The following is a 13,957-nucleotide window of genomic DNA, read 5'->3' as shown; positions in this document are numbered from 1 at the left end:
GAAGAAGCAGTTGGCTCAGGATACGGGACTGACGATTTTGCAAGTGAATAATTGGTAAGAATCTCGGTGGGGACACCGAGAGGAGGAAGTCTTGCTGGAGACCCAAGCCTGCGGTCCCCGTGATGGGTGAGAGGCCTTCACTGCAGAGCCTTGTTAGTTTCAGGGGGGGGAAATTAAGCTAAGGGGGGTACTATAGGAGGTTGGTTTTCAAGGGCAGCAGTGTTGGTCCGCCGTAGAAGAGCTAGATTCGAGTCCGTTCACCCTTATTTAGTTTATACCCTGCCCCATCCCAGGGCAGCTTACAACCAATGTTCCCTCTAAGCTGTGGAGTCTTGTGAGCAAAAATCCTACTTCGTGAGCTACTGGCATTGAAGTTGCGAGCGAGCGATTTGGCTCCTACACAAATTAGTTTGCTCTGGAGCCATCCTTCCTGAGCTAAGACGAAAATGTGTGAGTCAGAGGCTAAAAAACTGTGAGCTAGCTCACACAAACTCAGCTTAGAGGGAACACTGCTTACAACATAAGATCCACAAAACAATAAAAGCAATAAAAGCAGTAAAACATTAGATGCCATGATATAAAGGTAAAGGCTTCCCTTGCTCGAGAGCCGGTCGAATCAGACTCTAGGGATGCGGCGCTCATCTCCGTTTCCAAGCCGAAGAGCCAGCGCTGTCCGAAGATGCTTCCGTGGTCATGTGGCCGGCATGACTAGACGCCGAGGCACACGGAACGCTGCTACCTTCCCACTTGAAGCGGTACCTATTTATCTACTTGCAATTTCTTGCTTTTGAACTGCGCATTACCCATGAGCCCTACAGATGGGCCTTTTCCAGAGCCCGTTTTGAGGCACTCCCTTCCGCTGTACTCCAAGGTAAATTCACGAGTTCCAATATATGCCCATGCAGGGCTAATATGGTGGAATCACTTACGCATGTCCCCCTGTTCTGCAAATTCTACCAGGAGGAACAAGACCATCTTATACTACCCCTTCTGTCTAGATTTAGCCCTCTGCAGTCTTATCTTGACTTTAGGCCAGAAGTCTTTCGTAAATTCCTCCTAGAAGACGTTCAGAGCTCAGTGACAAAATTTTGTCGCTTAGCTATTAGGAAACGTAAACTTATTTTAGCTGAGAAAACTGTAGGATTCCCTTATTAAAATTATTTTATTTTACTAACTTTATTCACGTCTCTTGTTAATGTTTTTATACTATTCCCATGTGATTCCTGTCTTAATCCTTCTCGTATCCGAATCGTACTGTTTTACTGGCTCTTGCTGTCATAAATTAGATCGATCGCTTTCGAACTGCTAGGTTGGCAGGAGCTGGGGCGAGAGACGGGAGCGGCACCAGGGTCTCGAGCGGCCGAGCGACAGACCTTCCGGCCTGCAGCTCCGCATCTTAACCTCTAAGCCACAATGGCCCTTTACAATAACAGGAAAACCCCGTGCCTCGTGTCATATGGATATAGGTACCCCAGGAAGCTCCAGGGCCCAAATAGAATTGTGTTTGGTGTCGTGGTGAAGTGCGCGGACTCTAATCTGGGAGAACCGGGTTTGATTCCCCACTCCTCCACTTGCACCTGGCTGGACGACCTTGGGCAAGCCGTAGTTCTGATATGAGCTGTCCTTGAAAAAGAGCAGTTTCTGTCAAGAGCTCTCTCAGCCCCACCCACCTCACAGGGTGTCTGTTGTGGGGAGGGGAAGGTCTTCTTCTTCTTCTTCTTCTTCTTCTTCTTCTTCTTCTTCTTCTTCTTCTTCTTCTTCTTCTTCTTCTTCTTCTTCTTCTTCTTCTTCGGATTCTTATTTAAAGTTTGTCAGCAGAGTATTAAAGAGACTGAGTCCACGGTGTGTTTAAAAGAATATAAAAGTTTACTATAACCTAGCTTGGGAAAAAGGTACACAGGATATAAAATAACAAAGAGCGAAATGGTCTTCATCCTTACAGCTGAAAGGTAAAACTGGAATGGAATGGCGTCTTCTTCTCGGTCAGAACAAAGAAACACAAAGACGGAAGAAAAGCCATAAAATGCTAATACTTGGCACCTTGGTTTCCAATCAGAGTAGCAAAGTAGCTCCAAAGTTCCCAGGCTTCCTATAATCTAAACAGATTGGTTACAAACAAACATGTGACTTAACAAACATCATTAACCCAGTAAATACTGAAAGTGCTTTAACTTGTAACACCCAACAAATTGTCTAAAGCAGCAGGAGTACTAGGAAGGGACCACGAACAGAAGAGGCCTGAATAGTTGAACATCCACCCCCTCAACCAAAAGCATGGCGGAAGAGCCCCATTTTAGAGGCCCACAAGGCTTCCGGTGTTATGGGCTGTCGAGAGTCTAAACTCACTTCATCGGATATGAGTAGGAATGAAGATCCCTGAGGCCTTATATCCCATTCCAAAGCGGGGCCGTTTGTGCTGCAAAGAAAGGCGCTGGGATGCAAAGGTGCAATGTGGAATGTCACTCGCTCGATCCGAGCAGGGAAGAAATGCTGGGGGCGGGAAAATCTCTCCCCTGCTCTGGTCGAGCGGATTGCCCGTTGCATTGTAGCTCTGCATCCAGACTCCCCCCTGCCTTCTGACCTGAATATGAGGACTCCGGGATCCCCGTTCCTCCTTGTACCTGACGAAGGGATCTCTGGCTGTCGACAGCTCGTACCCTCAAAATCTCGTCCGTCACTAAGGTGCGACTGGACTCGAATCGAGCTTTTCTGCAGAAGGTTAGTATGTCCCTTGTGAATGGCTCGAAGGCTTTCTGCGGGAAGGCACAAACAGGGCAGAGAGAATTGGATGTAGAGCAGTTTCTCCTGCCCTCCACCACAATATCATATGATACAGAACTTGGGAGCCGGAACAGAACATACAATAGAAAGTTCTGTTTCACGTGACCCCACGATGGATGGATGAAATGAACTGCCCCAGGAAGGTATAGATGACCACGAGCCAGTTTGGTGTGGTGGTTAAGTGTGCGGACTCTAAAGTGGGAGAATCGGGTTTGATTCCCCGCTCCTCCACTTGCAGCTGCTGGATGACCTTGGGCAAGCCGTAGTTCTGACGAGAGCTGTCCTTGAAAGGGCAGTTCTAGAAAGAGATCTTTCAGCCCCACCTGCCTCACAGGGTGTCTGTTGTGGGGCAGGGAAGGGAAAGGAGATTGTAAGCCACTCTGAGACTCCGAGTGAAGGGCGGGGTATAAATCCAATCTCCTCTCCTCTCCTCCTCCTCCTCCTCCTCCTCCTCCACAAGTAGGCTTTTAAAAAGGGTTAGTTCACGGAGGAAGACAAAGCCTTACAAGCCTTACTAGCCTTACAAGCAAAACAGAACCTCCATACGCAGAGGAAGTCTACCTTGGGATGTCCGTAGTTGGAAACAGATGACAGGGGAAAGAATGTTTCCTTTGTGCCCTGCTCATGGGATACCTTGAAACAGCTAGCTGGTCATTGTTGGAAATGGGTCACTGTGGAAGATGGACGATTGGTCAGTTCTAGCACAGATGCTCTACGACCTACGAGTCTGAGCAGGATGGGCCCTGTTTCCACAGTCTGGCGCTCAGACTCAGCCTGCTTGGAAATTTTTCCATTCCGCAGCTGAGATTTTGTAACTGAATCTTAGATGCGGAAAACGTCAAAACACTGTCTCTAGGCACATAGACATACATACATATTCAGGGGGGAAACTTCAAATAATTATAATGCTTATGCCTAAGAACTAAACCATGTTGGTCAAATGTTCATCTAAAAAAAAAAAAAATCATTCATTGCCAGTATAACAAAACTCTTCTCTGTATCCTCACCGATGTATTGTTTGACTATAACTTTAAATTATTATAATTTTCCAACCAAGTGTAGAACCTTGTCCATGTATTCTCAAAAGTTTTTTTCTGGGTATTCTTTCAATAATATAGTCAATTTATCCATTTCCACTGTTTCCAGCATTTTGTTTATAATAGGGGTTCCCACTCTTCTCCAATATTTTGCATATAAAATTCTAGCAGAAGTAACTACATACAAAATCAAATGAGAATCATTTTTTTACAGCTTTCAGGTAAAATATTTAACAAGAATATTTCCGGTACAAAGGGTATAGAACATTTTAACATTTTCTGCAATATTTCGTGTATCCAGGACCAATATTTTTTGGCTTTGTCACAAAACCACCACATATGGTAAAAAGATCCCACCTTATTTTGACATTTCCAACATTGATTTGAACAATTTGAATCAAATTTAGCAAGTTTCTCCGGGGTAATATACCATCTATAGAACGTCTTATATATATTCTCTTTATAAGAGATGGCTTTAGTAATTTTTATATTTTTCTTCCAAATCTGTGACCATTGATCTAAGTCTATATTATGCCCCAATTTTTTTGTCCATTGAATCATTACATCTTTCACTACTTCATCTTGCATCCTGTATTCTAACAACAAAGCATACATTTTTTTAACAAAATTCTGTTTTTTAAAAAAACACTCAGTCTCAAGGCAATTTAGATCCTGTTCTTAGAAAAGCTAAATCCTGCGGACTTTATATAGCGAAATAGAACTTCCACGTGCAAGGGCAGTATACCTCTGGGAATCAGATGCTGGGTGTGGGCATCCCCTCTATGCTAGGGTAAAAAGGTAAAGGTAAAGGTTCCCTTGCTTGAAAGCCAGCCGAATCCGACTCTAGGGTTGCGGTGCTCATCTCCGTTTCAAAGCCAAAGAGCCAGCACTGTCCGAAGACGTTTCCGTGGTCATGTGGCCGGCATGACTAAACACCATGGCGCACGGAACACTGTTACCTTCCCACCGAAGTGGTACCTATTTAGGTAAAAAGGTAAAGGTTCCCTTGCTCGAAAGCCAGCCGAGTCCGACTCTAGGGTTGCAGTGCTCATCTCCGTTTCAAAGCCAAAGAGCCAGCACTGTCCGAAGACGTTTCCGTGGTCATGTGGCCGGCATGACTAAACACCATGGCGCACGGAACACTGTTACCTTCCCACCGAACTGGTACCTATTTATCTACTTGCAATTTCTTGCTTTCGAACTGCTAGGTTGGCAGGAGCTGGAACTAGAGACGGGAGCTCACTCCGTCATGTGGCACACCTGGGTCTCGAACTGCTGAACTACTGACCTTCCACAGCCTGCAGTTCAGCGTCTTAACCACTTGAGCCACCGCAGCTCCCTATGCTAGGGAGTATCCAGAAATATCTGGCAGACTGCTTTCAAGAATGGGACAGTGGAACTTTGATCCGATCCGGGAGACGGGGGTTTTTTGTTGGGGGGGGGGGGGGGGAAGCAGGTGGAATTTCTGAGAGCCGCTACAATCTAGAACAGTCGGAATGTTTTTCGTGCGTTTTATGTTGCTGGTTTTTAATCTGGTGTGGTTTTAGTGATTTTGTTCAAAAATAACTCATAAGCTGCCTGGAGGATATTTTCTGCAGGGGTGGCATCGTGTAAACGTTTCCAAGAAACAGACCCCACTCCGGCCTCTCCGTCTGACTCGCCATCTCTCATCCTGTCTCTCGTAGGTTTATTAATGCCAGGAGGCGTATAGTTCAGCCCATGATTGACCAATCAAATCGCACAGGTATGGGAAGCAGGGGTCGGACCCTGGAAAGGGTGATCTGGGGATCGGTGGGGGAGGGAATTGTGGGGTCGCGCTCCTTGTGTCTCTTCCTTCATGCTTCGCTCTGCTTCGTTTCCATCCAAGTAGGTCAGGGAGCGCCATATAGTCCTGACGGGCAGCCAATGGGAGGCTACGTTATGGACGGACAGCAGCACATGACGATCCGTCCCCCAGGTAAATCGGGGCCACGGTCAAGGAAGCAGGGGGTGAAGGCCCACGGTGGGACAGTGTTGGGGTGACGTTGCAGAAGTCCACTTTCCTGAGAAGATGTCTTCTCCCTTGGGACCCATTTAGTTCTTCTAGTTCTGTATCTTTTGAGGTTTCTTGGAAGCTGCTGCGGGGTGAGGTTCTGATCAGTGAGGGGCGATGAACGTCCCTTCAAGAGACAGCTTGTCTTCTATTGCTGTGCCACCCTGGTAGTGCCAGTTGTAGAGGCACTCTAAGGATGTGGCTCTTGGTCATGCCAACCATGATGCCTAGCCAGTCTGGGGTCCTGTCAACTGAGAGTATGCTGTAGAAAGTGATTAAGAACAGAAGCGAAGCCATGTTGGATCAGGCCAATGGCCCATCCAGTCCAACACTCTGTGTCACACAGTGGCCAAAAATACCAGGGGCCATCAGGAGGTCCACCAGCGGGGCCAGAACTCTAGAAGCCCTCCCACTGTTGCCCCCAAGCACCACGAAGACAGAGCATCACTGCCCCAGACATAAGAACCTAAGAGGAGCCATGTTGGATCAGGCCAGTGGCCCATCCAGTCCAACACTCTGGGTCACACAGTGGCCAAAACCCAGGGGCCATCAGGAGGTCTACCAGCGGGACCAGATAGTGTATGTGAAGTACACAGAATTCTAAAAGCATTGTTATCTTTCTTTTAGGGGGCATTGTACTCGATAACAGTAGTTTAAAATCAAGAGCTGGGTACTGGGACGTTCCTGGTTCTAAACTCACCTCAGCCATGAACAGACCACAGTATGGTTAGTTCACACATGCATGTATTATCACTTGACAGGCCCCGAGAGGCTCAAAAAGAAAGGCGGGCATGCAAATATTTTAAATAAATATTAAATATATTGATGAGCTGACGCTCAGAAACTCTTTCAAAAGACACTCGCACCAGTTAAAGGCATCTTTGTTTACCCAGATTTGGGGGGGTTATTTTTAGATGTGACTTTTAAATACACAATTATAGTTTGTATAGTTTTGAAAAATAATTTTTTAAAATTATCTGTCATCCACCACAAGTGCCTCTGGGAATGAGAGACAGGAGGGTAGAAATTATTTAAATAAATATGGGGTGGGGCGGAAATGAACGGGCCTCCACAAAAGTATCCTTTCCATTCCTTCCCGCAAATCCTCATTCCGAGATACTGAGGTTAATTTTTGTTAAAACCTCCTGAAAGGCAAACGCTGAATTTTTAACTCCAAATGGCTGCGTCCTAGGGGTGAGATCGGAAATTTAGCATCTCTTGAATCAGTGCAAATATTCATTTGGGGTTCGTTGACGTGGCAGAAATTGTGGCTTCGATGCAGTAGCGCCCCCCCCCCCAATTCTGAATGTTCCAACATGTGTCAATCAGCTGTCAGAACATAGTTAGCAAAATTCTGTATGTTCTGTAAATTAAACGGACTATTTAGGGACTACTTAGTTACCTTAATGTAAGAAGTTAAAAGTAAAAACATACAGACAATGGAAAAGAGAATGTGTCAGTGTGTTTATAATTTTGTTTCCTAATGAATCTAAAAGAGATGTAAAGTTATGGAATAATAGTAGGACTAAAATAATAGCAGTAAATATTGAGGTGTAGAACAGAGTATGAAAATTGAGTTTTTATTTTGATAAGACTATATAGTATGTAAAATGTACAGATAGTTACTGAATTTGACTGGGGAAAGTAGGTTACTCAGGGCTCTTTTTGTAGAAAAAGCCCAGCAGGAACTCATTAGCATAATAGGCCACACCCAACAGCAGAAACTCATTAGCATATTAGGCCACACCCCTGACAGCACAGCTCATTAGCACGTTAGGCCGCACCCCCATGTTACCAGAAGTGTGGTCATCCAGCCACACCCACCTTTTGCTTCTTACTCTGTTTACCCAGGGCTTTTTTGTAGCAGGAACTCCTTTGCATGTTAGGCCACACACCCCTAATTGTAGCCAATCCGAATGAGTTTCTGCTGTTGGGTGTGGCCTATTATGCTAATGAGTTCCTCCTGGGCGTGGCCAACTCAGGAGCCAGCCGGAACTCCGTTCCTGTGCGTTCCTGCCCCAAAATAGCCCTGGTTATCATTACTGCTTAGGTTGTTTTAAAAATTTTGGGAAATCTATGCTGAGTAAATAGGTGAAAGACCAGAAGGCTGTCTGTGTTGATCTTGAATTAAAGAGAAGAACGTCTGGTATTGCAAGTAGGAGGGGTTGGTAGATGGTAGACATGAATTAGGAAAAATATAGGTTGAATTATGGTTAGAGAGATAGATATGATAGGAGAACACATCATTCGGTTACTTCTGTTCGCCGAAACTCTTTGTTGTAAGAAGCGATGGTATTTTTTGTTTGTCTGTTTGTTTGTTCTGAAAACCAATAAAAAGATTGAAAGAAAGAAAGAAAGAAAGAAAGAAAGAAAGAAAGAAAGAAAGAAAGAAAGAAAGAAAGAAAGAGCTGCCCTCCCATGTATATGAAATGGAACTAGGGCCACATAGGAGGGAATTTGGGATTACCTTGCTCTGGACTATTCCTTTATCATTCTGTTCTCCTCGGTTTCCAGGACCAATGGGAATGGCGATGGGAATGGAGGGCCAATGGCACTACATGTAAACCCTGACCTCACTGCTGATGCCAGAGGGGAAAGTAAGTATCATAGGAGCAGATCGGGCTGTTGGTCCAAAGAGAGCCAGTTTGGTGTCGTGGTGAAGTGCACGGACTCTAATTTGGGAGAACCGGGTTTGATTCCCCACTCCTCCACTTGCAGCTGCTGGATGACCCGGGGCAAGCCGTAGTTCTGTCAGAGCTGTTCTCTCAAGGACAGTTCTTGAAAGAGTTATCTCAGCCCCACCTACCTCACAGGGTGTTTGTTGTGGGGAGGGGAAGGGAAAGGAGTTTGTAAGCCGCTCTGAGACTCCGAGTGAAGGGTGGGGTATAAATCCAATCTCCTCTTCTTCTCCTTCTCCTTCTTCCTTCTTCCTTGTTCAAATGACCTATGCAAAGGGTTTTGGGAAATGAGTTGAGTTGAAAGCTGGCCTCGGGTTGAAGCCAACGGGCTTCAGCTGATCAGTTGTAGATCTGTCCAGCATTCATGTCCAATTGTGAACTGGCCGCCAGGGCATTTCATAGAATCCTAGAGTTGGAAGGGACCTCCAGGGTCATCTAGTCCAACCCCCTGCACAATGAAGGGAATTCACAAATACCTCCACCCCACAACCCCAGTGACTCCTGCTCCATGTCCAGAAGATGGCAAAAAAAACCCCACAAAACCCTCCAGGATCCCTGGTCAAACTGGCCTGGAGCAAATATATACAAGGGGGACCAGCAATTCAAAGCAATACAATAATAATGATGAGAAATTGCTGTAAAGTTCACAAATCACAATGAATAGACAATAATAACTAGTACAGAATTGACGCTTGATGATGTTTATAATTTCTATGTTTTCAAAACACAGGACGTCAAATACGGAAGGTGAGCGATACGAACATCTCGAGTGGTTGTTCGTTTCGAGACAACTCTTTTTCAACCAAATTCAGTTCTCTGGTTGTCTTATTGTGTTTAGCTCCGCTCCTGTGCACTCCCGTAGGAAATGACCCCTGATTCCTATCACCTCTCAGTCATCCCCTCTCCAGGCTAAACATACCCAGCTCCTTCTGCCTTTCCTCATAGGACTTTGTTGACTACCCGCATCCTTTGTTTCCTGCAGGAATCCCGGGTAGGCCAGGTGTGCTGGACAACACACCCTACCAGGTTTACGGGCAAGAGACTCGCGGCACGTTGGGGGTCCGGCGTGTCCTTCCTCCCACTTCCCCCCTCCACTGAACGTGCCACCGAGTGTCCTCCCTCCCCACTCCACCCCCTCCAGCCACGTTGCACTGCCATGACGACGAGAGGAAGCGACCCCCCCCCCCAAGACGGACCAAGCACGGACAGAGCATTCCATGTTAATGCCCCTCCCTCCACCAGCTCCCTTCTCTCTTCTACTCCTTTTCCAAAACGAGGACCATTCCGGCAAGCAGCAAGACGTCCGAGACTTCCGAATTTCCGAATCTTCGGCTCTCGCCTGTCAAGGTTTCAGGAGGATTCATTGGATCACATTACACAAGTTGGACACTGGTGGAAACTGATTGCTCTCCCCCGACCCTCCCCAAAAAAAAAGAAATGTAAAAAGAGGGCGGAAGCTGAACGATTCTGTTCGTCTGAAAAGAGAGATTTGGAGCGGGGGAGGCCAAGGGGTTATCTTTTAATTTGTCGCGCTGTGCTTTATGGTTTTTTTCCACCACACAGGTAGACACACGCAAGTTTCTAGGATCCAACCACCAGCTCAGAGGCAAAAGCCACGATCGGGGCACAGCCGTTCTTCGCCCACCCCCACCTTCCCGCTATGGACTTCTTTTCCCAAACGAGATAACTTTCCAAACAGGGTGGTTGTTTTGTTGGTTTTTTTCTCCTTGCTTTCTTATTTCCCCCCTTTCTCCTGGATGTTTTAATTATTAATTAATTATTGATGTCGACGCTCAGAAAGGGGAAGTAAATTAAATTGTACATTTTATTTTCCTTTCTCGGGGATTCTTGTTTTTATGTGCTTGTTTGTTTGGGGGTTGTTATTATTTTTTTTGGATTCGTTTTTTTTTTTTAATGAGAATAATTCAAGAAAAGAAAACCAAAACGAGAAACGACTTTGGCCCTCTTGTGTCATTTCCCCCACACGTGCTTTGTTCAGCGTCAGAGGAAAGTTCGCTTAATATCTCTAAGGGGGTGGGGAAGGTGAGAAGAGAATTTCTTGGGTTTGGAGAGAAACAGGAGAAGACAACTTGGGCAAAACGGCCATTATGGGTCCTGGAAGTGAAAATTTGTAGCCTATAGCCGGTTTGGTGTAGTGGTTAAGAGCGTGGACTCTAATCTGGGAGAACTAGGTTGGATTTCCCCACGCCTCCACATGCAGCTGCTGGTATGACCTTGGGTCAGTCACAAGTTCTCTCGGAGCTGTACTCTCAAGAGCAGTCCTCGAAAGAGCTCTCTCAGCCCCACCTACCTCACTGGGTGACTGTTGTGGGGAGGGGGAGGGGAAAGGAGTTTGTGAGCCGCTCTGAGACACCTTTCGGTAGTGAAGGGAGGGGTATAAATCCAACCTCCTCCTCTTCTATATTACAAATCAAACCAGCTTAGCTGTCAGAACTGACTGTCTCTGGGATACCTGAGAATTGTGGTTCTCTGGAAAATTAGGGAAACTCTCAGAGCACCCTTAGTATATAGAGTAGGGCAGGGCTTTTTTGTAGAAAAAGCCCAGCAAGAACTCATTAGCATAATAGGCCATACCCAACAGCAGGAACTCATTAGCATATTAGGCCACACCCCTGACAACACAGCTCATTCGCATATTAGGCCACACCCCCATGTTACCAGAAGTGTGGTCATCCAGCCACACCCACCTTTTGCTTCTTATTCTCTTTACCTTGTTTGTTGTCAAAACCCAGGGCCTTTTTGCATGTTAGGCCACACACCCCTAATTGTAGCCAATCCGAATGGGTTTCTGCTGTTGGGTGTGGCCTATTATGCTAATGAGTTCCTGGTGGGCGTGGCCAACTTGGGAGCCAGCCGGAACTCCGTTCCTGTGCGTTCCTGCCCAAAAATAGCCCTGGAGTAGGGGTCCCGAACATGGTATCCATGGGCACCCACCAAGCATTACCACAAAATGGGTGGGGCCAGATGGGACTATTGCCCTATGAGGTCTCTGATGGGCCATGGGAGATTTGATTGGCTGCGCATCTTTTAAAAAACGCTGCTTCGGCGGCAGCGGCCCCCACCACACAAGGATCTTCACTGTATGGCTGAAGGTAAGTTGTGGCGGCCATTTTATGGCTCGCTCTGTCTCCTGGCACAGCTGTTTCATGGCAGCCGTTTTATGGACACATTCACCATGCTGTGTCAGTATTCCAAAGGTGCCCACAGACTCAAAAAAGGTTCGGGACCCCTGTTTATCTCTCATACCTTCACTAGATATCTTGGAAATCCTTTGGAAAGGGTGCTGTGAATTATCTGGTACGAATCCTTCCCCCCCCGCCTCCTCCTGACAAAACTACAGCACCCAGAATTCCCTGAGGAGATGAGTCGTTTGCAGTGTTCCCTCTAAGCTGAGTTAGCGTGAGCCAGCTCACAGTTTTTTAGCCTCCGGCTCACACGTTTTTTGTCTCGGCTCAGGAAGGAGGGCTCCAGAGCAAACTAGCTGATGCAGGAGCCCAATCGCTCGCTCACAACTTTTAATGCCAGTCGCTCACAAAGTAGAATTTTGGCTCACAAGACGCCACAGCCTAGAGGGAGCATTGGAGCAAACGGATTTATGCCGTGGCCAAATCGCTCGCTCACAACTTGGATGCCAGTCGCTCCCGAAGTAGAATTCTTGCTCACTAGACTCCACGGCTTAGAGGGAGCATTGTATTTTTAAAAGTACGGACTGCTTTTCTTATGTTCAAGACATCTAGCAGTGTACTGAACTATAATCAAGGCATTAGCCGTTGGAATAAAGCAGCAGAATTCTTTATGAAAGGCTCAGCAGACACAAAGCCTTCTCTTCCAACTGAAGGCAACAGGACTGCAGTACCTTTATACAGGACTGGTCACATAAGAAACCTTCCTCGCTTTTTTTGGGGGGGGGGGAATTCCATGTTCTTCCCCGCCAGATGGTCCCACTGCCATTTTGACTAGCTTCTTTCTTCTTCTTTTTAAGAAGTCTGATCCTCGAATCATTTCCCCCATTTGCCTTATTATCCGTTTCCCCTTCCAAGTACCAACCCTGCTTAGCTTCCAAGATCTGAGGAGATTGGGCTGTACCATACCGGTTCCCCTCCCATCCCCCATTCACATTAAGAACATCAGAAGAGCCTTGCTGGATCAGACCAGTGAAGGTCCATCTAGCCCAGCATCCCGTCTCACTCAGGGGCCAGCCAGTTCCTCTGGAGGGTCAACAACAGGGCATAGAGGCTGAGGCCTTCCCCTGATAAGAACAAAATAGCCCTGCTGGATCAGACCAGTGAGGGTCGCTCTAGTCCAGCCTCCTGTCTCACCCAGTGGCCAACCAGTTCCTCTGGAGGGCCAACAACAGGGCAGAGAGGCTGAGGCCTTCGTAAGAACCTAAGAAGAGCCCTGCTGGATCAGACCAGTGGTCCATCTAGTCCAGCATCCTGTCTCACACAGTGGCCAACCACTTCCTCTGGTTTCTAAATAATCCCCTTGTTTTGAAATAAAATATGGCCATATCTGGGTTGGTGGGAGCTGCTTCTCAATTACATATATGTTGACTGTGATCTTCCCAAATGGTTTGGCCACACCCACCTTTTGTACCTGGGCCCATACCCCGCCCATGACTAAGCCTGGACCTATACCCCATTCAGGATTAAACCTGGGGTTGACCCCACTTGTGGATGCTTCTATGGCACAGTTTTATGATATATCTAGAAATGTTGCCTCTTCAGTATGAGCCTGATATGATATCCAGCTGATGAGAGGATTACCAAATTCTCCCAGAGGCTTCCTTGTGATGCCACCCTGGCTTCCTTCTCCATTTCAAGAGCTCCCTCAGAATTCTGGTTTGGGGTCATGTGGCAGTATGTCCCAAGTATGACATTACTTGTTGGGGCTTAATATCCCCCAAGGAGAGTTTATGCTAGTTAAATTTTCTAGTTTATTGAATAGGTATGCCCCCTTTGAGATACAGAACAACAGAGACCCCCTTTCTGACCCATCCTGTAGAGTTTTTCTCAAGGCACAAACCAATCACAGATCTCTAACTGTCTGTGGAAGGCAAATTACATACATAGAACCTCAATTTAAATGGAGGCCACGCAGGAGGAGGAGGAGAGGCGATTTAAACCTTCCATCTCTGCTATGGATTTTGGGGGGCAGCTTTTCATTTACAAAAATGATGACTTTGATCTACCCAGATGGTTTCGTCATACTGATCTTTTGTAGCTGGGCCCATAACCTGCTCAGAATTAAGCCTGGGGTTACCCATAGCTCACTGATTCAGTCTGCTCTTCCAGGTTTCTGAGGGTAATATTGGCATGCCAAAGATCATGGCTCTCCATCAGTCTGTAGAAGGTAAAGGGTTGGATCAAAGCAGTTTCCCACTGGGTTGGATCCAACCCGTTTCCCCC

General features: G+C 46.6%; 1 protein-coding gene across 1 annotated transcript in view; it reads left to right on the top strand.

Moving 5' to 3' along the window:
- Positions 1-10,267, top strand: part of LOC107124085 (homeobox protein meis3-B-like) — an 82,256-nt gene extending 71,989 nt beyond the window's left edge. The window contains exons 11-15 of the mRNA XM_015427474.1: positions 5-54; positions 5,504-5,562; positions 5,686-5,775; positions 8,365-8,447; positions 9,511-10,267. Coding sequence (XP_015282960.1) covers positions 5-54; positions 5,504-5,562; positions 5,686-5,775; positions 8,365-8,414 — 249 coding nt within the window. The 3' untranslated portion in view covers positions 8,415-8,447; positions 9,511-10,267. The remainder of the gene's footprint in view (positions 1-4; positions 55-5,503; positions 5,563-5,685; positions 5,776-8,364; positions 8,448-9,510) is intronic.
- The last annotated feature ends 3,690 nt before the right edge of the window (positions 10,268-13,957 follow it).

The sequence above is a fragment of the Gekko japonicus genome, unplaced genomic scaffold (genome assembly GCF_001447785.1).
Source record: "Gekko japonicus isolate JY-2015 unplaced genomic scaffold, Gekko_japonicus_V1.1 scaffold3440, whole genome shotgun sequence".
In the NCBI taxonomy this organism is placed as follows: Eukaryota; Metazoa; Chordata; class Lepidosauria; order Squamata; family Gekkonidae; genus Gekko; species Gekko japonicus.
Note: the sequence above shows the minus strand (reverse complement) of the source record. Positions and strands in the feature narration are given on the sequence as shown.